General features: G+C 27.8%; 1 protein-coding gene across 2 annotated transcripts; it reads right to left on the bottom strand.

Annotated features, from left to right (window-relative positions):
* Window positions 1–4817: 4817 nt before the first annotated feature.
* LOC114125617 (putative uncharacterized protein DDB_G0282133) lies at window positions 4818–26458 on the bottom strand. Of its 2 annotated transcripts, none has more exons than XM_027989347.2 (3): window positions 25895–26458; window positions 8535–18165; window positions 4818–8446 (listed from the first exon to the last, which is right to left on the bottom strand). In XM_027989347.2, exon 2 carries the CDS (start codon window positions 18139–18141, stop codon window positions 8584–8586), a length of 9558 nt encoding a protein of 3185 aa, XP_027845148.2. In that variant the 5' UTR covers window positions 18142–18165; window positions 25895–26458; the 3' UTR covers window positions 4818–8446; window positions 8535–8583. The 2 variants fall into 2 exon arrangements, with proteins under 2 accessions (XP_027845148.2, XP_027845147.2); XM_027989346.2 differs by having other exon boundaries at window positions 8535–18168; window positions 25895–26457.
* Between the last annotated feature and the right edge of the window lie 1238 nt (window positions 26459–27696).

Raw genomic sequence — 27696 nt, 5'->3', positions numbered from 1 at the left:
GTACCATATACTACCATAATACTAAATTATACGACGAATCAAAATAGTAGGTACGCATATCTTTTGCATTTTCGAAACACGTACCGCCGCGCATAATACCTATAGTATTATTTTGGCAAATTCAAAATCTTTGAACGCAATATTAAATAAGATATGCATTATTATTTTTTACTGGTCCTAGTGCACCACCTCGATGTAAGTAGGTACACTTCGTTTTGTCCAGAATATACCGTCCTTTGTCTGGTTTAAACCTGAGATAGAACTACCAGACGATATATAGGTAAATATTATGATAATATTATGTCCTGCTGTCCCGACTGGATACTCCTACAACCTACAATAGTAGGTAATCTCCTACATTGACAGAGTTAACTTTTACGCAAGATAGAGTTAACTCTTATACAACAGTATATTAAATGGAAGGAAAATTGAAAAAAATTATCGTTTCCCTGAGACGAACAGAACATATTCTTTTTTTAAATATTATAATACAAAATTATACACTCATTCAAAAACCAATAAATTAAATTCTATGATAAATATGATTAATTAACACACAAAGTCACGAAAAAATATCATTTTTTTTTTTTTTGTACATTATTGTCATTTATTACGAAAAATTAGTTATTATGATTGGATATAATTTTAGACCTGTATTTTATATCTTTTCATAGCCCCTCCAATAACTGTACTAAAAATATGTGCAATTTAATAAGGGTCAAATCCGCAGACAACGTCATATAGAATCAGATATAGATCATAAAATATACTTAGTAATGAATAATGATAAGCTGTCTTCGCTCGGAATCGATTTTAATATGAATTGATTTTTCATATTGAATTAAAATTTAACACATTCATTACCTAGTCATTTACCAAATCACGATGTACACTCAAAACCTACCACACTGTTCATCAGACCAGTTACCTACTTTTTATGTATAATATATTTATTTTATTTATTACATCTTATACGTAGGATTTCTTATATGTATCCTTATGTTCAAGCGTCCATGTCTTATGTTTATATGATTTATTAATAATAAATAAATATAATTAGATACCTAATTATAAAATTGACAATAATTTATTTATTATATTTTTATTTTAAGTTCTTAATTAATAAGTTCAAATATTATTATAAATAATTAAAATTTATTTCTTATTTAAGATTTATATTGTTACATAAAAATATTCAGTATAAGATACAATTTTCTTATCAAAAAATTATAGATTTAAATTAATATGGGGTTAACAATTTCTTATTTTAATAAAAAAGAAAATATCCTGAAGGGGAGGGGAGAAAGAGAGCCATTGCCACTTTCCTTTTATGATTTTTTTTTTACTTACTACAGTATGTTTTTATTTTTTTCAGTAATTTATAGCAAGCATATTATGTAGTAAATATTTTATAACATATCATTAAAATAATACATTTTTAAGCTTATCAGTTATCACTTTGTCAGTATACGATAAAAAAACATTTTGACATTGTCCCGAGTTGGATTTTATCCTGGGCATGTTTGCTGGTATACATATTATTATGATAAATTTCTGCTATACTCAATTCTAAACACTTGATAACACATTTTATAAAATTCACTGTTGTGGAGCCTACCACGTTCATCATAGATAATACGTTCTTCATTAGGGTCCGGAAGTACAGAATACGATATGTAACGCACAAATAGATAAACAAAAAATATGTTGCTTATATTTTGTACATAATATTATATGCGTGTTGTCAGACTGCCAGAGAAGAATTTACACAGACGCTGTTGTATTAATTAGCCACTAGTTGTGAACATATTTTTATCGCTCCACCACGCGTATACAAACCATATAATTAGGGCTTTTTGTACACCGCACAAAGTAAGTAATTAAACGTTTAACATACTGTATATTTAAAATGCCGATAAATTATCACCCCGATGGTCTATAGATTCATCGTTTGACTAGATTTTATTAGACGATAAATCAAAGTAGGTACTCGGCATCCATCGACAACGCTTCATAATAATTTATTGTAAACGCCTAATTGTTAAAATATGACATAACACATGAATGTTTAACATCATATTTTTTTATTATATATTCAATAACTTATATTTATAACTTTAATTTATGTAAGTAATTATTATTATATATAGTTATTATGGGACTACATAATGTTATACTCTCTTACACGGATACAAATATAAATACAATTATACATTGATGTTTCTATCATAGTTTTATTTAAAAAACTATACGAAAAAAAAATGACAAAAAGTCCCAATCGTACGTGGTTTACACGTGGCTGGGTGATAACAATTAAAACAGTTCGATAGCAGACTAATGTCGATTTGTGTATACATAGTTTTGTGTTTATGTAGTCAGACGACATTTGACAGATGACATTTTACGAGTCCCGGATACGAGAATGATGTTCATAAATTAATATTATGATTTATGACGAACAATATTTTTGAATCGTGATCGAATAACAATGACATAATATAAGCCACATGTCTACTGTTATTTACAACGACGGCGCAGTGCTTTAAAAAAAACCGGCAATCGTATGCAATTTTTTTGTTTTTATAACAACGCCTCGAAACGCTGCGATGTGCACATTTTGTAGGTTGCCATCGAAATAACTGCGACGCGCGGTGGCTCAAACATTTTTCGTCTACACTCACATGTTTACTATAATAGTAGTTATACTAGTATACCACGAAATGGCTAATATCTATTCGGTATGTGGTTATGCCATAAAAATCCTAAATTTTACACGCTTCTCTCGAAGTATAAAAAATGTTTTGCAAGCTGAATAACCTAACCTCACGGCGTCTTATATTATATATATGTGTGTATACTTTATTTTCTTACCTCTTTGCATATCAATAGCTGAGATTAATAAATTTATTATAATATTTAAGTATTGAATGTTTTACGTAGGTATTTTAAATCATAATTTTGAAATTCGAATACAATCATAATTCGATAACTGCAGGTACTTTTACAATGTACATGGATTTTGTTTAAACGATGCTTTTTATAATTTTTAATTTTAGATTGTACTTACATACATACACAGACACGCGTACACCAACCTATATATATATATATACATAAAAGCATACACTACAGACGTTGGTTTGCATAATATATTATGTTATGTCGTGCTACAATCGTTTAACACCGGTTGAAACGGAATGTCAAAATATACACGCACAAACCACCGCGTCCAGGTGTATACTTTTATTAATTGTTCACATCAATACCATCACCTATTTCCTAAAAAAAAAAAAAAAATAATCCCTCAGATCCGGACGACACCGTTGCCCAACTACACTTCTATGAAAATATGATATACGAATAATATTATCGTTATACGTATACCATAGAAGTAGGACCAACAAATAGGTACGCTGTACAGCTAAGAATTGATAAATATGTTTATAGCACTCAGAGCCTGATTAACCAATAGGCTGAGTAGGCTATAACCTAGGACGCCAATCGGCCAATGGATAAATTAGGAGCGCCACAAAATAATTTTTTTACTAATGTTGAACGAAGGGGCACCAAATCAACTCTAGCCTACTGGTAACCAATTCCTTAATTAGGTCCTGATAGTACTTATACAGGTTACGGCGTAATGGACTTCCATATTTCAAATAATCATTAGAGCGTAATCAAACTGATTAAAGTAGTTTATTTCGCTAGATTATATTATTATTAATAAGGTTTTTAGCCATCACCATGCCGTGGTCCGGTGAACAACGTGGTTTCGTTATCGAGGCGTTTTTCAAAAACGCCAAATGTGTGACTGCGACACAGAGAGCATTTCGCACTCAATTCGATTTTAATCTAAACGACAGTGTCCCTGATCAGAAAACGATTTTGAATTGATAATAAAATTTAACGTTGACTTATAACAATTAAAAAACTAAAGGAAGTTATCCGTCAAGAAATCTTCGGGATTCCACTCGATATGCTGGCGAGAATGCCGAAAGTGATGGAAAACTTTCGAGAACGACTCCATATGTGCGTCGCTCGTCAAGGCAATCATTTAGACGATATAATTATAAAAAACATTATATAATATAGTTCTTAAAATTAAAATTTTTTTTCTATATCTTGTATCGTTTTTTTTTAATTCACTTCGGAAATGTGGGAGTCCATTATGCCACATCCTGTATATACCCATGGTATCGATGCTTAAACCTCCATATACCTATCTGAGAAAAATTGGCGGCGGCAGAATGTGTAATATTATAATATAGTGTTATTAGGTACACAATACACGCTGCATTTCGGTCGTCGCGTTCGGCCATTACTCATTATAATATATTAATTATCGTCGTTATTATTGTTACGTCAAATAAGTCAATCGAAGTGCGCTTCAATTTAACGACGAGCGATGTACGCATAATGATAATAATAACTTAATATCGTGTGTTATAGGTACTTACGACATGCGCTGTGGTCGCTCATTAATTTATTCAAATGTAATTCTCGATTCGGTGGTTGACCGGGACTATCCAAGGGTCACGGACGGTATTTTTTTTCCATCATTCCGTTTATTATACGATAAATGTGTCCGGCATTATAGTTACCACCCGGTTGACTCTTCGACGCGTCAGAGACAATGCCACGCGGTGTTTGCGAACGCGTACATTATTTTTGTCGCAAACCACATTAGGTATCAACCATCGTTACACAACGCGAAGGCCTGCGTTCCATGTGCCTGTTTCGTTGGTAGGTACGATTTTTTTTTCGACATGGAAAACACGTTGAAAAACAAGGAAAACAAAAAAATGACACAGAACAAATTTTATACACATACCCTGTATATTTCACAACACTTTGCAAATCAAAACAATAGTGTATTCATATAAATACCAACGAAAAAAAACACAATAATAATATATAGGTAGGTACCAAAACTAAATAACAGTGTAAGCTACTCGTCTGTGATTTAAAAAACACCAAAATCGATATACAATTATATAATAATATAATATTATATAAAAACAACTGAAAATTTAAAATTTAAAAACAAAAAAAAAAAACAATATAATATTTTAGTGGGGGTTTTTTTTTTTGCGAGTTTTGTTTCTTTTCCCTTAAAATACGATAATTATACATATAATATAAATTCTCTTTGTGTAAAATACTAAGCAATACAATAATGCATTTTATATAAATATATATATATATGTATATATAAATTAAAAAAAAAAATACAAAGACATTATAATGAGGTGTTTGTATAATATAAAATCCAAGCCCGTACCTACGAATAATTATAATAATACGATTACGACGATATAATATAGGTAATATGTATATGCAAATAACTAAGCCACATGTTTTTTATGTGCGTTTTAATTCGATCTCACGCTGTATAGTGTTTAAAACGGTGAAAATCGACCGGTGTTGAAATTATAATCGCATAATACTATATCGCTAGCAATAATTATATTGTTATTAATATTCTTTTAAACGCTTAAAATCGGAACTACCCATACATAACGACGATTTAATGACGTTTCGTGTTCTAAATTATAATTATAAGTACAGGAGTCGTTCTTTTTTAATTACTTGACGCGATCAAATACGGTTCGCAAACCTGAATGGTGTAATATAGGTAACATGTTACATATTATATTATGATAAAGCCATATTAATACACATATACAGACGCGAATATATTATTTATCTAAGTCAGGTTGTGTTTCTTTTTTTTTGGTTCATAAGCGGCGAAGTCTATCAATTATACCTGATATAAAATTAGAAGTACCTATACCAATTTTTGGTGGTGTGGTCGTTTGCATCAACTAAAATGTCAATGAACAAGGTAAGCTAGTCGGACAAAAAGTGATTTGTCTACAAGGAAAAATGTTATTTAAAATGATAAATTCGGGGGTTAACGTCGTTTCAAGACATGGTTTTCGCGCTACGCTTTCATAAAAACAGTTGGTTTAGTTATATTTAACATTAAAGTATCCATTTACAATATACATATAATATTATACTATATTATATACTATAATATTATGAATTTTATTTTACTTCCATATTTTTATACAATTCATTATTTCTGAGATCTCAATGAGTTTATATAATATAATATAATTTTAATGTGATCAGTCTTAAAAACAATATAATAGTTGACCTGCTTTAATTAATATCTACGGTTGAAATAATCATTTTTTTTTCGCCGATTTTAATTCAAACTCTTAAACTAAGTAGGTACGTAACTTAACAATAAATTGTGATTGAGATGATTTGTTATCAATTCAAAATTTATACAATTATGTATTCTTAAAATCTAAGTGAATACAATATATTTGGTCTGTTATTATTTAAAAATAAGTATATAATATATTATATGTACCAACGTGTAGATAAATACAAAAAATATAGTAATTCCGATAAAGGCGTGTTTTTTAAAATAAAAATATTTAATGGAAAATACACCAAATAGATAAATATATAGTAAATTATTAACCTAACAATTTACTAGAGATTTTTATATCACACAAATATGCAGTGCTGAATAATCGAAATTCATTAAAATAGAATGAATAAATATTATACAATATTTTTGATAGGTAGTTGTAAATTCAGTTTAATAAGACAATCACACGCAAGCGTTAAAAATCGAATCAAGGCAAGTATAATTAACATTTTTAAATATTTTTTCTCTTTATCACTTTAAACAAACAAATTTTTAAAATGTATTTGACTAGGTTTTTAAACATGAAATTTAAAAAAAAAATGATCAGATTTAAAAAAAGATTGAACAAATATTTAATTGAATTGAAAAATATTAATTTTTTACTAATATTTAACCCTTTGTGTCCTTTAACTGTGTAAAATAAACCACCGAACCGTTAAATTAAACAGTAGAAAGTATGTATAACCATAACAAAAATTATTTAAAATAAAACATTAATATATTCCATTAACAATCCTCAAAAAATAATGTTTAAATTTATTATGATCAAAAATCACATTGCAATAATTTAGAATATTAATCATTTACAAAAATGTAAAGCTCGAAATAAGTTATTTTATAAATAAATTAAAACTATTAAAATTATATTTCATCAAAAATACCTTTGGGATTTAGCTCATTAAATCACAGCCATTTAAATCAAAACTGAAATCATTAGATAGGTAATATTTTTAGTTATGTTTTCTGTTAAAAATGGTAATTAACTTTTAATATTATTGAAGAATAATAATTTATAATTTTATTTTTATTTTTTAAATATAAAACAAATAAAATATACTGACTAGGAACACACTAAAATAATTACCAGAAAACAAACTTGAGTAATATCGGTGATTGTGAAATATTTTGGGGTCTAAATTACTGTTAGAGGCCAAACGAAAGTTATTAGTAGCCACGGACGAAACGAATTAAACAATTTGCGAATTTAATCGTTCTTAATTACCATTAAATATTGCTTTAAAGCAAACAATTCATTTTAATAGACATTTTCATATAATTATATTTGTACTAATTAGTAATTATATGTTATAAATTGTACAGAAAGCATGTACACAAAACAATATTTGACTTGATGGTTTTTTATTATTATTATTGAACAGCAAACATTTCACCCGTAATTACCGATTAAGGACAGAAAAATCATGACGACAAAATTATTATTTTTAAAAGAAAAACTTTAACAAATTAAGAGATAAATTGAATAAAAGCATGTGTGATTTATTTGAACAAAAGCAAAATGGATAGATAAATATTTTAATAATAAAATATAGCACGCTAAATAGTAATTTTGATTACTTTTGGACCTATACAAGGTATGTATATTGTTCCAAAAATACATCGAGAAAAAAAATCAAAGATGAAGAGTGTAAGACGGGTCAAATTATCCCTATCGCAGTAATTAAAATACAAATTTTTAACAAAACACATTATGTTTCTAGTTTAAAATAAAGGGGTTATAATTTACAGTTAATTGTTTCTATTAAAATACGAATTAAATTAACAATGTTTTAATCTTTGGTTCTTTACAATTCCTTTTTCCGACAGTCAAAAATAATAAAAATCAACAATTTAAATTAAAATAAAACAACGAAACTACAACCTCACACAAATAACAATATAACTTTATGAATACCAACGAAAAATTATATCTATTTTAAATAAAATATTAAAAATCAACAAAAAAAAAAAAATAATATAATATAATAACTATAATAGGATCATCCATTTTTCTAGTATAATACACAATGTAGATTATAGATTAAACAATAACATCATATAATCGAAAACAAAAATCGTAAAAATAAAAAATTGAAATTGAAAACAATAACTAAAGAGAAAAATCGTGATAAAGATTTCAAGGTTGTAATTATTATTGGTAACATAATATTCAACTGTCCAGTTTACATAAAAAAAGTGAATGTTTTTTATATACTTTCTCTGCAAAAAAAATTATAATAAATATAACTACATAACGAATAGCATGTCATGGAAGTTATTATGACTACATCGAAAATTTAAAACTCACCTGTTAATTGGTAACTGAAGGTGGTGATAATAGTTATGGTAGTATTGATCTATGAGTACCGAACCCTTTTGGCACAGTGCATGTCCATCTCCACTGATGCTTCCATTTTAGATTCAGATATAGGAACAAGATGTTTAAGGTGTAGAGTAGTGACTCCTTCGACGGCCATTGCGTCCAGTTTCCGGTCTCGAACCAACCGGACCATCAGCTGAGGAACGCCACCACCGTTGTCGTTTTTGTCGTCATTACCGCCGTCGTCATTAGCATCACCATTCTCGAACCCACTACTACTCACGTAACTGGTATAGTTGTTGTCCTGACCGTTTCTTCGGATAACAATTTTTGGCAATTTCCTGGAGAAATCGTGCGAGCGATTATCGTTTGTGCCATGACCGTTATCATCTTGGCGGTGGTTGTGGTAGTGGTCATCGACGTCGCAATCGTTTGTAACAGGACTAGTTGCTCTCTGCAGCACTAACCGTCTAACAAACACCACTGATTTTGGAGAAGTCATAGGCTGGCAAGCTGCCACCTGCCATTCACCCGGGGTTTGACTTAGTCTCACTTCTACTTTAGCGGGGCCTAGCTCGATTTTTGTAGTATCCTTAGTCTTATTCCGGCTTCCTTTAGGTCCGTTCATGTTAAATATCCGTCCCCATGGCAACTGAACTTTTATTTTGTACATCGGGCTTGTCGACACTTTGACGGCAGTTACAACAGGCTTAACAGTGTCTTCCACGTGGCCAACGATTACCACCGCCGTTTTATCTGCCACTAATAGCTGTCGCTGTTGCCACTCCCGTTTTCTCCGTTTCGTTTCGATCACTCTACGAGCAAGTAACCGACTGTTGAACTTATCCCTGACATTAACACGGACTTTCGCCAGCTTTGAAATTGTTTTGTGCAGTACGCTTTTGTATTCGTCTTCCAGTGACTTATCCCAGTACACTTCACCACCGCAGTGTTCAGGAGTTGTGTTTTCCGATTGAAAATCATCAAATGGCGATGGGATTGGTGTTATGAGGGGTCCGCTATATTCATCATCATCAGACATGTCACTCTTAACCTCAACTTCATCGTTTTGTTTTCTATCATGGTCATACATCTGATCCACCAACGATACGAATTTACTGTCGTATTGTTCTCCTTCACTCGGGGTTCGAACGACTTGTGCAATATTATCCGGATGAATAGTAATTAGTGGAATATCCGTATTTTTTATCAAATCTTTTAAATTATTATCATTCAGTTCAATGTTCAATTCTTTTTTATACATACTTTGCAGCGATGTACACTGTTTATTGCAGGTGTTTCGTTTTTTAAAAATATGATGAGACATAAGTTTTTCATCTTTCGCTAATTTCAACTTTTTGCAAGGCACAGTCGGTTCTTCTTCAAATATATTTGTTTTTATCATATTTCTGTTATGACATTTCAACATAAATTTAACTTTTGATAATTTTATATTATTGACAACGCTTTTTGGATCAATGTATGTATCACAATTCGTTTTCAATAAACTTTCAACAGAACCAATTAAATCTTTATCTTTTACGGTTTTATTCAAATCGTGTTGACTTTTATAATCTACGTGATTTAATAAACTAGGTCTTGATATAGTCAAATCTACAGCCTCGTTAATTTCATTTAAATTTTGTTCAGAACTAACTAAATCTTCGGGATTATCAATTGCATTTGTATTTTTTGGTTTTTCTAATTCATCTTGATTTATTGAACTAGACCCAGGACCAGTTGAATTTTCATCTTCATAAATTTCATTTAAATTTTTATGGTATTCTAATTCATCTTGAGTTATTGAACTAGACCCAGAACTATTTGAATTTTCATCTTCATAAATTTCATTTAAATTTTTATGGTATTCTAATTCATCTTGATTTATTGAACTAGGTCCAGAACTAATTGAATCTTCATTCTCATAAATCTCATTTTCATTTTGTTGAAATTCTAATATGTCTTGATTTATTGAACAATATTCAGAACTAACCAAATCTTCGGGATCGACAGTTGTATTTGAATTCTTTGGTATTTCTAATTCATCTTGATTAATTGAACTAGGTTTAAATCTAGTCAAATCTTCAGCCTCGTAAATTTCATTTATATTTTGTTGAAATTCTAATTTACCTTGATTTATTGAACAAGATTTAGAACTAATGTGATCTTCGGGTTCGTCATTTACTTTTGAATTCTTTTGTATTTCTAATTCATCTTGATCTATTGAACTAGGCCTAGATGTAATGAGATCATCATCAGAATCATAAATTTCATTTGAATTATGTTGTAATTTTAATTTATCTTGATTTATTGAACTAGACCCAGAACTTGTTGAATTTTCATCTTCATAAATTTCATTTAAATTTTTATGGTATTCTAATTCATCTTGATTTATTGAACTAGGTCTAGAACTAATTGAATCTTCATTCTCGTAAATCTCATTTTCATTTTGTTGAAATTCTAATTTATCTTGATTTATTGAACAAGATTCAGAAGTAACTAAATCTTCGGGCTCATTAATTGCATTTAAATTCTTTGGTATTTTTAATTCATCTTGATTTATTGAACTATGTCTAGATCTAGATAAATCTTCAGCTTCGTAAATTCCATTTTCATTTTGTTGAAATTTTAATTCATCTTGATTTATTGAACAAGATTTATAATTATCCACCAAATCTTTGAGATCGTTAATTGCATTTGAATTCTTTGGTTTTTCTAATTCATCTTGATTTATTGAACTAGGCCCAGAACAAAGAGAATCTTCATCTTCATTCATTTCATTTAAACTTTTATGGTATTCTAATTCATCTTGATTTATTGAATTAGGTCTAGAAATTATTGAATCTTCATTCTCAATCATTTCATTTGCATTTTGTTGAAATTCCAATTTATCTTGGTTTATCGAACAATATTTAGAACTAACTAAATCTTCGGGATTATCAATTGCATTTGAATTCTTTGGTTTTTCTAATTCATCTTGATTTATTGAACTAGACCCAAAACTAGTAGAATCTTCATCTTCATTCATTTCATTTAAATGTTTATGGTATTCTAATTCATCTTGATTTATTGATCTAGATCCACAACTAATTGAATCTTCATTCTCATAAATTTCATTTTCATTTCGTTGAAATTCTAATTTATCTTGATTTATTGAACAAGATTCAGAAGTAATTAAATCTTCGGGCTCATTAATTGCATTTAAATTCTTTGGTATTTTTAATTCATCTTGATTTATTGAACTAGGTCTAGATCTAGATAAATCTTCAGCTTCATAAATTCCATTTTCATTTTGTTGAAATTCTAATTTATCTCGATTTATTGAACAAGGTTCAGAATTATCCACCAAATCTTCGAGATCGTTAATTGCATTTGAATTCTTTGGTATTTCTAGTTCATCTTGATTTATTGAACTCGTCTCTGACATAGTCAGATCTTCGAGATCATTAATTGCATTTGAATTCTTTTGTAATTCAAATTCATCTTGATTTATTGAGCAAGGCTCAGAATGAATTGAATCCTCATCCTCATTTAAATTTTGATAGTAGTTTAATTCATTTTGATTTATTGAAGTAGGATTAGATTTAGTTAAATCTTCAGCCTCGTAAATTGCATTTGAATTCTTTGGTAAATCTATTTTATCTTGTTTTATTGAAATAGGCTCCGGACTAGTTGAATCTTTAATCTCATTAATTTTATTTATATTTTTATGATGTTGTAATTCATCGTGTTTTAATGAAATATTAGAATCTTCATTTTCAACCCTTTTATCGGGATATTGTTGGCATTTTAATTCGTTATGACTTAATAAAGTATAATCATAATTAATTGAATTGTCAACTCCGTTAGTTATAGCATTTGAATTCTGTTTACTTATTAAATCAGTATGATTCAATGAAGTTAGTCCAGTACTAATTGACTCTTCAATTTCATAAATTTTGTTTGGATTCTGTTGGGGTGTTGATTTATCATGGTTTAATGAAGTAAGTCTAGAACTAGTTAAATCGACGGCCTGGACATTTTCCAATGAAGGTTGTTTGGATATTGATTCATTGTGGTTTAATATACTCGGTCCACAATTCATTAAATCTTTAATCTCAATTATTCGATTAGAATTTTGATGATGGGTCATTTCAACATGACTCAATAAATAAGCTTCAGAATAAGTAGAATCTTTAACTTCGTGCATTTCACTGGGATTTTGTTGTGATGTTAATTCAAAGGCATGATATTTTTCATCTGCATTTTTTGTGGCGTTAAATAAATCAGATTTTAAATTTTCAAATAATGTTAATGTAGCATCACTCTTAACTTTATTGGCTGTCAAGTTTTTTATAGATTCTCTATTTGTTACATTATTCGACTTTCCCTTATCTTCTTCAATGTCTTTGGTGAGTTGTTCTACAGATATAGATAGGTTTTCATCTGTACTGTATTCTAGAAGCGTTGATTTACTCTTAATCTCGTTTATCGATTCATTGTGTGGCACTGAAACAGTCGTCAAGCGATGAACTGAATTATTTACAAGTTCTTGTAGTAAGACGTTATTAGTTTCATCAAATGTTTCTTCAGATGCATTATGGACCACGTCCATATTTGGTTCATCAACACCGTCCAAGTTTTTATTTTTTAAACTTGGATTTTTATTAATTTCTAGACATTTAGAAGCATTACGTTTTAAATCGTCTTCGTCTAAAATATTAGTATCATTTTTGACAGAATCCAGGGTCGATAAATTATCATAAATATTTTCAAAAATATTCTCAACTTCCGAGTTATTTTCAACTTTAGTATTACAGTTATTTAAATTAAATTTTTCTGCGTTTTTATTTTGAGTAATAAAATCAGTTTGTGCTTTTGGGTTATCAAGGATTTGTTTTTCTTGAATATTGTTAACAATACACCCAATTTCAAAAATACGGTCCACTTTGTTTTCACAATTAATATTTTCTGTTTCAATTACATCATGACATTGAATATCATTATTACAATTTAAGTCTGATGTTTCGCCAATTCGTAGCTTTTCTTGAATACCCAGAGTGTTTTTGTAATTTGTTTCTAATTTAACTTTGTTTCCATTATCGTTTATTTCAAATCCACAGCTAGCTTTTATTCGATTTTCATTTGTAAATCTTTCATTTGAGCTTATTGGTTTTTCGACATCAACAGAAGAACATTCAATTCCTAAATTTTGAATAATTCTGGTATTAAAATCAAATTCATCCATTTTTTCTAAATTATGTATATTAATATTATTATTATCAAATTCAAAAATGTTTTTTTTATTAATGTTGCGTTCAATTTTTTCAATATTATCAGAATTGTATTTTGATTCAACACTATTCTTAGGACTACCTAATATATTGTTTTTATTAGCTTCATTTGAGCTTACAATACTTGTAGATTTTGGATTTGATTCAAAAATATTTGCATTAATATTATTCAGTTCGAAATCAGCATTTGAATTTGTTCGTATATGAAATAATTTATGAGAATTCAAATCATTCTGTTTTATTTGGCTAATGATGTTAGCTTCAGCAGAACTATTGTTTTCAACTTTTTCTTTGGAAATTGTGGATTCAAGAATACTTTTTTTATTATCATTCAATTTCAAATTACGATCTTCCACATTTAAATAATCAAAATTATTATTTTTTATACTTGATATTTTACGAACATTATTTGTGTTTTCGGGTTTATTCTCGCAGGATTTGTCTTCATTTATTAAATTTAAATTATTGTTTTCATTGCTTTTTTGTATTTCTCCAATATCAGTATCCATGATAAAGTTTGAGTTTTTTTCAGAATTTATAACTGAATGAATACTTTCATTATTTTGCAATTCGAATTCTTGTACATGTTGGTCGTGATATTTAAAAACTGTTGTATCTGATTTATCCTGATAATTGGTTTGCTTTTGATTTAAGTTGACTGTTTTATTTTTGTTTTCATCAAAATAGTTTTTAATTAAATAACTTGATTGAAAATCACACTGGAAAGGCAACTGAGTGTTATTTGATGATGTATTACTGTTGGAAGTATTATTTGACTCAACTGTATTTATGTTCCTATCATCAATTTGATCTTTAATCCTTTCTTCAAAACATTTATCAACAATATCTTCATGGAAAGATTTGTTAGATTCATTATTACAATGTATATCAAACCCAAACGATGTTTCAAATTCATCGAAAGTATCTCGATATTTCTGGTCATCTGTTTTTGTATTTTCCAAACAATGAAGAAAATCATTTGAATTAATTTTTTCATGTTCGATAATATTAATCTTATCGGCGGCTAAGTTACAATTTGTATTTTCTGGCAACATCATAGTTTTGTCCTGATAATTTTCATTCATATTTGATTTAGGTAATGAATTGCGATTTTCGGGAGTACTCTTGAATTGTGTAATTTCTACATCACACTGAACAACTGCGCTAGATGAACTATTTGAATTTCCTTTCAGTACAAACTTCTCAGACCAAACATCAAATTGATTTAATTGCACACTATTATATTTAGATTTTAAGTCCATTACGTTAAAAGAATTGGTTAAATGTTCTTTTAAATTGTTTTCAGTTTTATTAGTAACCACACTATCATTGTCGGCGCATGTATTATTGTATTTTAACTTCTGTTTTATGACTGTGTAGGTTTGACTAGGATCTCGTAGAGTAGGTTTAACAATATTAAGTTTTGATGGCGCAGATACAGGTGCCAATGGCTCTTTTTCTTTAAAACTCGGAAGACCAATAAAATCGAGTTTATTCTGATCATTCTTATAAGTTAATGTTTCATTTAGAGTTGTAACACACTTAGGTTCATTCAGATGTTCAAAAATCGAACCATCTGCCCGATGTTCATTATCATCCTTTTTAAATTGCAAATATTCGTGTGGTTCATTTATAGCTGACAATTCAAACCCATCACTAAAATCAGGTATGCGATTATTCAAATTAAAAACATCTCGCGATTGTCGATTGGTAGGTGATAGATCATTGGATTTTGAGAATGGTGGTACATCTTTAAATGTATCATCAGTATTTTCACAAGAATTATTGTTATTTTTTGTCGATTCTTCCAGAGAAGTCATTTGGTTCGGAAACAATGAATGGTGGGAATTATTATTAGAAGATGTATTCATTATTTTTTTACTAGTATGGTTTTCATAACTATCAATAAAGCTCCAGCCGTCAAAAAACGAATCGTGATGAGGATTAGTTTTACAATTTACTGTCAAGTCCACACACGGCACATTATCCTTCCACCGAGTAGAAACATTTTTGTCCGAGTTCATACTGTCTAAAATATTGTAATTATTTCTGTCATACAAACAAGACGGTTCCATAACCATGTTCTCATTTTTCATAATTTTATCGAGATCATTAGATAAATTCCAATTTATGCTTTCGAAATCAGTTTGTGTTGATACTTTATCGTGTTTATTTTTATCGCAACCAGTCCTCTGTATGACACTTTCATGAAATCCGTTGTATTCTGATCTGTGTGGTGAAACTATAACTGGAAAATTTCTATTGACCGTATCTATTTGTTGTATTGAATGTTGATTATTAGAAACTGTAGAGTTATAACTATTGTGTTCATTAAATACTTTATTACATTGATTATTTATGCTGTCATTAGGTTTGATATTATTTGACGTAATCTTTTCGAATACAAAAGGATTGCCTTTAGTTTCATCGGTAAGCGAAGAAAAGTCAAGAGGTTTCATAATAACACTGTGGTCATACAAAGACGTATTTAAATGTTGTTCTTGAATACCTTGGTCTAAATTCCATGGGGTAGTATCTTCATTAGTAACATTTAAACATCTTTTAGTTATATTTTCCACGATACACGAGGAATTCGCGTTATTTGATTTAACAGTTGATGATTTGTCACTCTCATTTAAAGTAAAAGAATTAACTCTAGGAATTGAATCCTTATTACAATTCATTTTGTTCATTAAAGGATGTTCAATACATTTATCTACATGATGCTGATGCTGTAAATCAAACATTTGTGAACTTTGAATATATTTTGACGTATTTTTGTCCGAACTCTCAATGGATCGATTAGTTTGAGTTATTTGTCCTGTATAAGCTGCTGTTCCAAACGATACGCCATCGTTTTCTTGTGATTTACTTAGGTTAAAAATCCTGTCAGCTAATTTTTCAATGAGATCTGTAGATGAAATGTCTGCATTTTTTTTACCGTACCAAGCAACCATTCCATCAAAATTAACGCTATAACTTTTTTCAGGCTGGACATTTGATCCGGACGATGTTTTCTTTTCAGTGTTAAACGGTTTAATTATACCAGTTTCCCGTTTAGTGTAATCTAGGGGTTCAAAATTAGATTTTGAAGGTAATTTGGGTTTATTGGTAAAAGAATTAATTTCATTTGGTTCGGTAGTTATAACTAATGGGTTTTGATTTTCCTTAAGTACTTTTTCCAAATTTTCATAGGACACTACATTAAGTTTTTCTTGAATTTTAGTTAACGCATCTCCATCGAGTGTCATACAATCGAGTACCACAATGGGCTCTGTGGTTTCAGAAGATTTTTCAGCGATTTCTTCTTCTCCTTCGTCCCAGGTAGCCAAAAACTCACGAACGTTTAAATTACTCTTCGAATTATCTTTTGGTGCGATTTGAGGTGGTTTAAATGATTCACTATTTGGTAATTGTACATCTGAATAAGGCACTGGTTGAGTGTTATAGTATTGTTGTAATGAAGGCGCATTTTGAATGTTCTGAGATGATATAGGTAATCTAGAATTGTGATCGTGCGATACATACTCGGTAGTATTGTTTTTTAATGCATTATGATAGATTGGAGGTCGATAGTCATGTACATCAGGTATAGGTGGAATGTAATTATAAGGTATATGATGTGTACCACTAGAAGGTTTTAAATAAGGGTTACTTTGATAGTTTGGTAATCTTTGATAATTTTTTTCCCTACTAAAATCATGCGACACCACGCTGGTATGACGGCCAATTGGTCGTAACCTGTCGGTAGACCAATTAGGATTGGCTGCGGGTTGAATCCACAAGTTATTAGCAGGAGGGCAATAATTTGTATTGTTTAAATATGAACTATTATATTTTTGTTGATAACAATTTTGTGTATCGTATTTAACTGGTAAATCATTTGGAATGTATGGTAGGAACTGTTCGGAGCACGGTGTTTTCAAAGTCTTTTTTGATTTATAAGATCGATTCAATTGTTGCACTGGTCTTGGGTTATATAACACTTGTGGTGGAGACGCTTTTGGCATGTTTTGAGACCTGAGCCGACAACACGGTTGACAGCATTGCGGCAAATTCTGTCCGTACACATTTGCAGGTACATATTGATTAGTAGCTGGCGGGTATGGAGTAGGAAAGTCGAGATTATAATATCTGGAATGAAAGCCATATAAATGTTCAAGCCGATGGTTTGTATTCCACTGATAGACAGGTGTAGTGGGTTCGGTCGATATAAGAGAATTTTGATGTATGGGGGCGACGACATTATGAGGTGGAACATGGGTAGATTGACAATTTGTAGTTCCATAATTTATTTGACCATCTCGCAAGCTGTTTAACATAACTCCTCAAAAAATCTACATAAGCTGCTAGAAAAAAAAAATTAAACAAGATATTAAACAACCAAATAAACTTATTTAAAATATAATGTTAATAAATAGATATACAGCTTATTATATTTAAGTAATACTGAATATCTGAATTATACTGAATTTAATACATTTAAAAGTAATACGTATTCGGGTAGATTAATATTCGTATATAATTTTTTTAATATTATTTTAGTAAATAAACTAATTTACTTAATTACTCTTGGTACTCTTGAAATTATTATAGCCCTAAGAGGTCTGCTTGGAAACATATGATCATTGATATCCTATTACTATTGATAATAAATACTTATAATACCTTCTTATAACTACAAAGTATATGTGTATTTTAAATATTACACATTTTTCACAATAAACTGAATATAATATAATCTAACAATAAATGTTTTCTTTAATTTCAAATTTAATTGTTTTAAATAGAAGTTGACATTTTTTTTTTAATTAACTATACACCACGATTTAATTTTACACTCATGTATCTGCGTTAACTATAATTGTTAACATTTTTAAAACATTCTCATGTTTAAACATAAGTACATAAAATGTATTACAAAATTATCTTTATTTTATACATCGTTTTTGAACATATACATAAAAAATAAATACAAACATATATAATAAACTTATACTATATAGTTTATTTTATGTTATACCTATATATTTTTTTGCAATAGGCACATAGGTTATTACGACGAAAACATTTTCAATAAATTATCTACGTTTCCGTTTCTATGGAATAATCAATAAACATAATAACATAACCCTTCGAACTCTTCAGAATACGAATTTAATGACAAATCCAAATTATTATTATTCATTAAATAAGAAAAAACAATATTATTTTACAAACACATACTTTGTTTTATTATTTAATGAATTTAAATGACTAGAGATTAATGAAAACAACAAACTTAACTAATATTCAAAACCAACATATAATGTGTATGATTGAATGCATGTAAAATGATTATGGATAATGAATATAAATTAAAAATGTATTATTTTATTACATATTAAAGTGTGTTATAAATTTATAATCCATTTGCATAGTTCGAAAAACAACTAAGTATTACCCCAAACTATAAACATGCCTAGTGTTCGATACATAATTATTTATCAATTAGCATACCTACTCATCATTTACCTACATACTTCAATATTTTAATAAATATTTAGCAAAAGTTTAGTATAATATGTACATATACGAAATTTAATACACTACCTATGTATTTTCATCTGTTAAATAAACCAGATCATACGCCTATATTCACAGTTAAGCAAACAGTATAAATGTAAATGTTTACTGCCAACTGTGGCTATATAATTGCTAACGTGAATAAAATTTTAAAATTCAGATGTGTATAAAATATGTTTTGCGTAGAATATAATAACTGCATATTATAACGTATTATAGTTTTGTATGGTGTAAATTATTTAAAATTTCCAACAATTTTTCAATAATAGTCGTTTGGTTTTTTCTTTTTTTAAAACGTGTATTTTTGTAATGGTAAAGTATATTAATAATATAGGGTACTATATATTAATATATGTATAATATAACATAGCAATATTAACAAATTATATTTTAAACCTTATATTATATATATTTTAATGATAATAAAATTTAAATTTAACTCGTTTTAGAAATATTAAAAAAATTATTTGTTTTTATATAAATATGAAAAATCAGTTACTCGTTATATTGTTTTTGAACAAATATTATGATATTTAAGTTCTCTAAACAGAATGAAAATTAAATATTATATTAACAAGATCTATAAAAATCACTAAGAATTAAATAATATGTTCTTATTCTTATTCTTTATATTATATATAATATAGTTACAAAAATAATTTATAGGTTAAAAATATTTGCTTAATAATTCTTTCAGAACATTGTTAATATTTTTTTTTCATTCAAATCTCGATCTGAATAATTACACCTGAAAATGTAAGTAATAAATAAATTCATTGAAATTCTAGAACGAATTCTTTACGTTAAAATTGTACTATACTCAAAAATGCTACCTATTTCATACTCAAAAACCTAAACCATTTCGCAATAAATCATTATAAATAACACCGAAAAAATATACAGACGACTGTTATATAATTATTATACATACATTCATGTACATTAGTAAACTTACATATAAATAATAATATTAGTTATAGAATACCAATAAAAAAAACTTGTGGTTATCGTGTAATTATATAGATACGCGCAATTATTTGATTAAGTCATCAGCCATCCTCAAAATAAATTATAAATACTTTTTTATTATTATTATTAAATTAAAAAACAATAATGTAACGATTATTGTAGCATTTTTATACAAATAGATGTTATATAATACAATTGCGGTTGCGCATTGATGCGTATTGATATAGGTAGCTGCATTATCTCTAACGTCCAGTTATAGGTACACTATAATATTATTATATAATATTATCGATCCACCTTTAATAAGTATCCGAACATGATCATCATTTTTTCGTTGAAACGACTGCCAAATATATACAAATACAACTAGGTTTAGAAACCGAGATAAAGCTCATTTTCTATAACGTACAAAAACATAATAATACCGTCATTATACGATACGTGTTTTGTGAATGTTAGTTGGCTTCATTAGTGTAGTATATTATACTCACTATAATACACATATTATAACATACTTATAAGTTATAACTATATTAGAGCAGATAAAAACAACAGAGCCTTTGCGAAAATAAAAAATATTGATTTTTTAAATAGTCTATTAAAGTTGAATTACACATTTTTCAAACTAATTATAACTAGAAAAATATCTAACTATAACGTTGATTAATTAATTTGGGAAATGTTTTTAACATAGTTCTTTATAATTTACAAATGACTATTCGATCATTATTCAATATGTTATTTGCTGCTACAATATTTTGGTAAGTATCAATTGAAATTATTTTGAAGTTGTTATTGTTTTTCTGGAAATCACCGAATACACAATTTTTAATTTTTAATTTACGGTTTCCATATCATATATTGACGTTTTGTTAATTTTACTTAAATATTCTAATAGCTATTAATTTAACCTTACGTAAACTTTTGTTTTGTTTATTCGCTATGTATCAAAGATATAAAGTACTTAATTTACACTTGTTATAAAAAATTATTATATCAATTAGTGATTTTCTACATTTTTGACTTTTAGAATAAACAAATAATATGACAACTCAAACTATAAACATATAAAAATATTTAAAATATAAATGAATAAAAAAATTGGTAATTAAAAAACAAAATAATAATTTTAACTTTATATTATTTATCCATAAATTAAATATAAATTTATTTAAGTTACTTAAAATATTGTTTTAAGTTACTACAAAAAAAAATGTTTAATAAAAACTATTGAAATCCAAATCTTGATTTAAAATAAGATGTGTAACAATTTTAGTCATTTTATTTTTTCTATCTCGACTAATAAGATACTAGATACCTTATGCCAGTTGAAGATATATACTATATAGTATAAAATATTATGTATTACGTGTTTAATATTGCATAACCATTTTTTTCCGACCCATCGTGTACCTATTGCATAACATAGGTGCATATACTTTTTTCAGTATATAATATATATATATTATATATCTCAAAACAAATTTAAAGTATTAAAAACTAACATTAGTAGATAAAGAAAACATGATCTAATAAAGTATTTCTTAGAGAATCGAGAAAACTATATAGGTAATGATACACATTAATTGAACAGTACAAAAACATGTTTTTTCCACATATTTGATCAATAAATAGTGAAGTCAACTATATTAAGTTTCTAACTTTAAAACTTTTTAAAAAAGGTGTAAAAGTGCATAAAAATGGAAATCTAGTAGCGAAAATTGGCAGTGTGTACTAATATAATGGATTAATACAATTTTTATTATTTTTGTTATAATACGAAGTACCAGCAGAAAATATCGCAAGTTTGAACGGTAAAATATATTGTTTTTATTGATATTGTTTTTAGATTCATTTTGACAATAAGCGGAAACATATTGGCTTGCAATGGTTGTATAATAAGTTGATTAATAACTTTTCTCGAATAAAAGGACAACACGTGTTATGGTACTTAGGGTAGTAAAAATCAAAAACCTATACCGTATAAATGCAAAAATAGCCACAGAAAATATTGCACTCACAAGAAACAAATGCAGTTTGGTCATTATCCATGGACATTATTCAATTATTTTTCTTCTAGTATGTACTATATATTTTGAAACAAATTGTCGTTATTTTTTACAATTGATATTAAACTAAAAAATAAAAATTTCAAAAACCATGTTAGCTTGAATAGTGAATACACAAAAATCGACTTTTATTTAAAAGTAATTAAATAAAATTAACCTTATTAAGTAGTTATTTTCATTTATTTTAAACAAATATATTTATACCTAAATAAGGAATAATAAAATATTGACCATCGTATGTTTACTATGATATACTAGAAAAAAAAGAGGTTAATTAATTTTTTGACTGATGAAAACGTACTTACTAATAACAAAAAAAAAAAACCAAAAAAATGATGGTTAGAAATTTTTATCAAGAACACTACATTTTTTGAAGAAAATCAATAATTTAGATTATTTTTATATATATATATATATAACTAATAATGTAAAAAAGCGACAATTTTTTCAAGCACGGAATACGATCGTAATGTATAAATTGATTGATTGTAATGATAGTAGGTACCTTAAAGTTTTAATAGGCATAATGAAAAATTACAAACAATCATCAAATGAGAAAAATATGTATTATTTTAAAAATCACTAACTTTGGGGAAGTAAAAATCTTCAAGAAAATTTCGAAATTCTAGATTAAAATTTGAAACCAAACTTAGAACTCAGCAGTATCATTCATCATACCATTCATTTTCTAACAAAAATATCACGATAAAGAAAAATAAAAACAAGCACCTCAGTGATTTATGGATAAATCAAACTTCACAAATATTATAAATTATCTGAATACTTTTCCGTCATATTTGTCTGTACATTATACATTATACGTCTATACAGTTTATAGTTAGGCACCTACTAATTATTATTGTAAACAATGAATCAATAGTTTTCCAAGCCAAATTAATCCAATAAATGGTCAATGACATAATTTACACATTTAATTCACTATCTAATATAAAAACGATGAGCTTTCGTCAGTCTGCTACGAGTATAGCGAGTCACAGAAAGCTTCTCTTAAACTCAGTAGCCCTTGACGAACATGGCTCCCAGAGTAAGAATTTTGGAGTGTTGATTAAACATTTTTTTTTTTTTTTGTATCAATTAATGGCAAGCAGCTCGAAGACGCGTGTTTTACGACGTTAGCACGTTTTGATGCAATATGAATCAGCTGTTTTAGACGATAGTTGATCACTTTATTCTTCCGCGGGGTAAACTATAAAATGTTTAACGAGCAATCGTTTTATTTAAATGCAACGAATAAAGTAATTAAAATAATTATATCTTATATGTATGCTTCTTTAATTTATTGGCCAACCATCGTTATACTACTAATATTTTATTTTGTTTTAATGCACAAGGCGCAAGGCTATTAGCTAAAGATGTATACCTACGTAAAAGCTAATTAATCATAACTTGATCTGTGATCATAACCTAAGTTTATACAAAGGTACCTATAAAGTATATACATAAAAATTTGTTAAAACAAAATAAAGGTGAAACCTTCTATTGGTGTATCAAATTAAATATTCGCGAATTGGCTTAACAACACACATGCAATGTGTTATTTACCTAATAGATCAATTAAAAATAGTAGGTAATTTAATATTATCATTTATACTTACCAGTTATCAAAAATATTACACAAAGTAGGGTACCTAGGTTAGTTTAGGTTAGGTACCTATGTAAATTAATTTTTATTACTTATAAAAGAAACTAGTGTTTTCAAGTATAACATTTTATTCTGTGGAGAAAAAGAATTTTTTTCACAAAAATTAGTTATTTTTATTTGTTTAATTCTATAAGTTTCTAGAGTAGAAAAATTCCAGAAGCTTAATAATATTATAATCCCTAATAAAAGTAGTAAACAATTAATATTTTTTATTCTTTAAAAATTAAATTAATTTTTATTATATTGACGTACCTATATTAATAGATTATAATTAGTTGTGTAACTAAATAAACAAATACCCAGTTTCTATAGTTTATCTATAGCTTGTAGCTATGTTCTATCACTCTACATATGAGATATTAAAAATATATTTTTATATTGACATTTATATAAATACTATTTCACCTACTCGTCAAAGTATTACATTAAATTAATAAATTATCAAGTTATTTTCATATTTTTAGATAAAAACGGGGATAAAAATTATTTGTTAAGTAAACTGTATACAGAATTTTGGGCAAAACTAATTTTTAATAAATAGATAAACTATGAATTTGAGCATAAAAAACAAATAATGTGGAGATTTTTTAAGTGCATATTATGTACAGGTTCTATGCAATATATTATTTATCTAATAGCTAAAATTAATTCAGAATATTATACATGTACCTATACTTATCATTTGTAATCTGTATATTTATCTTATAAAATTAATTAGTCAAAATTGATTGTTTCAATTCATCTCTAGGGTGAGATTCTATTTAAGTTGTCCATAAAACATTAAAATATATTAAATGTAAAACCTTTCAATGTAGAATTGAACAAACATAATACCTACCTAGGTATATGGAGTATTAAAAGTTTTTGATTGTTTATGTACATAGATAATTTAGTTACTAAATATGTAGATTAACGTTATGAATCTTACATTAAAATAATAGGTACAGTTTTAATTTAGAGGAACCACAAACAATATGTTTTAAAATTTTTCATTGAAAGGTCAATGTTAGAAAAATATTTTAACAAAGTACCTATATCACCATATATATTTTAATAATGTGTCCTATCGTTCAATGATGAATAATATTATTGACTTGCAATATAGAAAATTATGCATAATTCACTGCATAATAAAACAATAAAGAAAATTAATTTAATCTGGTATAGGTAACAATTTACTTAGTTTTTACACAACTTTTTACATAATAATATAATTTTAGAATCATCAACTGATTTTTACCAGATTTTTTTTTTTTTTATCTCTATGTACGTAACAGTTTAAAGAAAATGTAAGCTATATTATGTTGTTTATGCAATGATAAAATAATAACAGTTGTTGACAGTAATTATAACTTGGCATTGAAGAGCAAATGTATACAACTGAAACTAACATTGTGCACTTGTATACTATGTAAGTATAGCATAATATTGTTAGAATCGATAGATATTATAATATAGATTAAGAAATAGGTACAAAAGTAAAATTAGATAAAACATAATATTATTTGTACAGACTTCAATTCCATATTAAATGGGTTGAATGCCTATATTAATTATTTAAAGGTAACTACATAACCGTATGGTAATAGATCATTATATTATCCAAGCAGAACTCAATGTTACTAAATAAACAAAAGTAGGCATTGCAATGGGCTTGAGTAAAAGACCTTGTCATCAAGACAAACATATGGCAGTAAATATGAACAGTGACTGAGGTGGACTTGAGGGAGTTAAGTATCCAAAACAGAAGTGACTGAATGAATATCAAGTACTCGGATCTATTGAATAAGAAACATTGGCATGACTTACCTTTAGCTTCTATATGGTCATTCCGAGATTGGTGGTGGCGAGTCCTGATGGCAAGGAAAAAACACCAATTGGGCAGCGACGAAAAGTTTAATGTCGACAACGAGAACTGGTGAACCGACGAGCAAACGACGACAACGATATCATAATTCGTACAGCGCTAATTTCTCAAAAAACTGGAAGAGTAGGAAAAAAATTTGCGTAACAAAAACCAATAGGTACCTAGTACGGTCTATGTAAAATGATGGACGACCACTGCGGTGGCGGTGTGCGACGTGTCTCTGTAAATTCGGCGGCGGTCGTATTATTTTCGTTATTATAATATTATTATTATCGTCGTTTTTATTTTTCTCTCCGCTCGCACGAAATATTTTGTCACACGCACACGCACACACACACACGGGCGTGCACACACACTACACTGCGGGGCCGCCAATGATAAGAAACGGTTGAGGCCATGACGGTTCATTGACGAGAGAGAGACAGACCGATAGTGCCGAAAAAATTATAAAAAATAACAACAAACAATAACAACACGTACGGAAGAATACCCCCACCGACAAACTATCGCCACAGCAGCACCATCTGCCGGACGACAATGACGATGAACCCTTACTACAACCTAAACAGTAAGCTACAAGCCTACAACTATTTCAGAGTATTACTCATGACAATTTAAATTTAATTTGTCATGGTATTACTTATTATTTGCAATACTGCAATAATACCTACTGGTTAATATTTAATTTAAAAAAAAAAGTACGATTGAAGATAATATTAAAATTAATACATTATTATTAATAGAAGTATTATATAATTATGTTCAAGGTACTAGTGTACTACAACGGTATAATACGGTTTTTATGTGACCAGATATAAAAATATATAAAAAGAAATGTCAAAAAGTTATAAAAAAAAACTTAAGATACCTAAACATCTTTTATTACTGGAATTTCTAAAAAATTTGAGCGAATTCCAAAGATATTTTTGATAAGCCAACCTCTGAAGTTTAAATTTTAACAAAAATGAATATTATTTACTTGTAAAAAAACGATTTTCGTATTTGATTGTACCTCAAAAATGAATAACCGTAAATACTTGAATATTCAATTCAGGTAATTCACCTAATGTTTATATTATTATTTATCATTTTCAACACATAGTATTCTATTTATAATTTTCAAAATATTTTTGACACTTTTTGAGCTATTTTAAGATACGAAAAATGTTCAAACTTTATTAGAAATGTATGAGAACACTTCTTCAAAATAAAAATTTCACAATATTCTTTTTAAGAATTCCTTTACATGGTGGTATGAGAGTACCATGAAAAGTTGTCAAGTCTCTGACTAACATAATTTTAGCTTCATGTTGATTATTGTCAAACAGGACATTTTTATATACAGTATACACCGATGACTAATAGTAAAATAAATTACGATTATAACTATTAACTACCTAATAAGTAATCGCAAAATAAGTATGGTAATACTGTATACTTAATATAATATTATATAGGCTGATATAGATTTACGATCAAAATTTGTTTAACATATTATGCATTAATTAATCATGGAATTTTAATTTACACATTCATTACAGTGATTTAGATACTTAAAAATAAGGTAGGTTCACCGACTCCTATTATAAATTTTTTTCATAGGTACAATTTAATGACAAAATTAGTAGTAGAATAAAATTTCAATACTCTTTAACTATTCAAAATCACAAAAAATAACAATTTAAAATTAGTAAGGAAATTAGTTACCACGCATAATGATATGTTGTAAGTTAGTTCAATTCAA

Source organism: Aphis gossypii, chromosome 1 (assembly GCF_020184175.1).
Source record: "Aphis gossypii isolate Hap1 chromosome 1, ASM2018417v2, whole genome shotgun sequence".
Lineage (NCBI taxonomy): Eukaryota > Metazoa > Arthropoda > Insecta > Hemiptera > Aphididae > Aphis > Aphis gossypii.
This window is presented reverse-complemented; position numbering and strand designations above follow the sequence as displayed.

Bases quoted from the DNA above. Each gene is read 5' to 3' on its own strand.
- LOC114125617 (XM_027989347.2), bottom strand. From the start codon at position 18,141: ATGTTAAACAGCTTGCGAGATGGTCAAATAAATTATGGAACTACAAAT.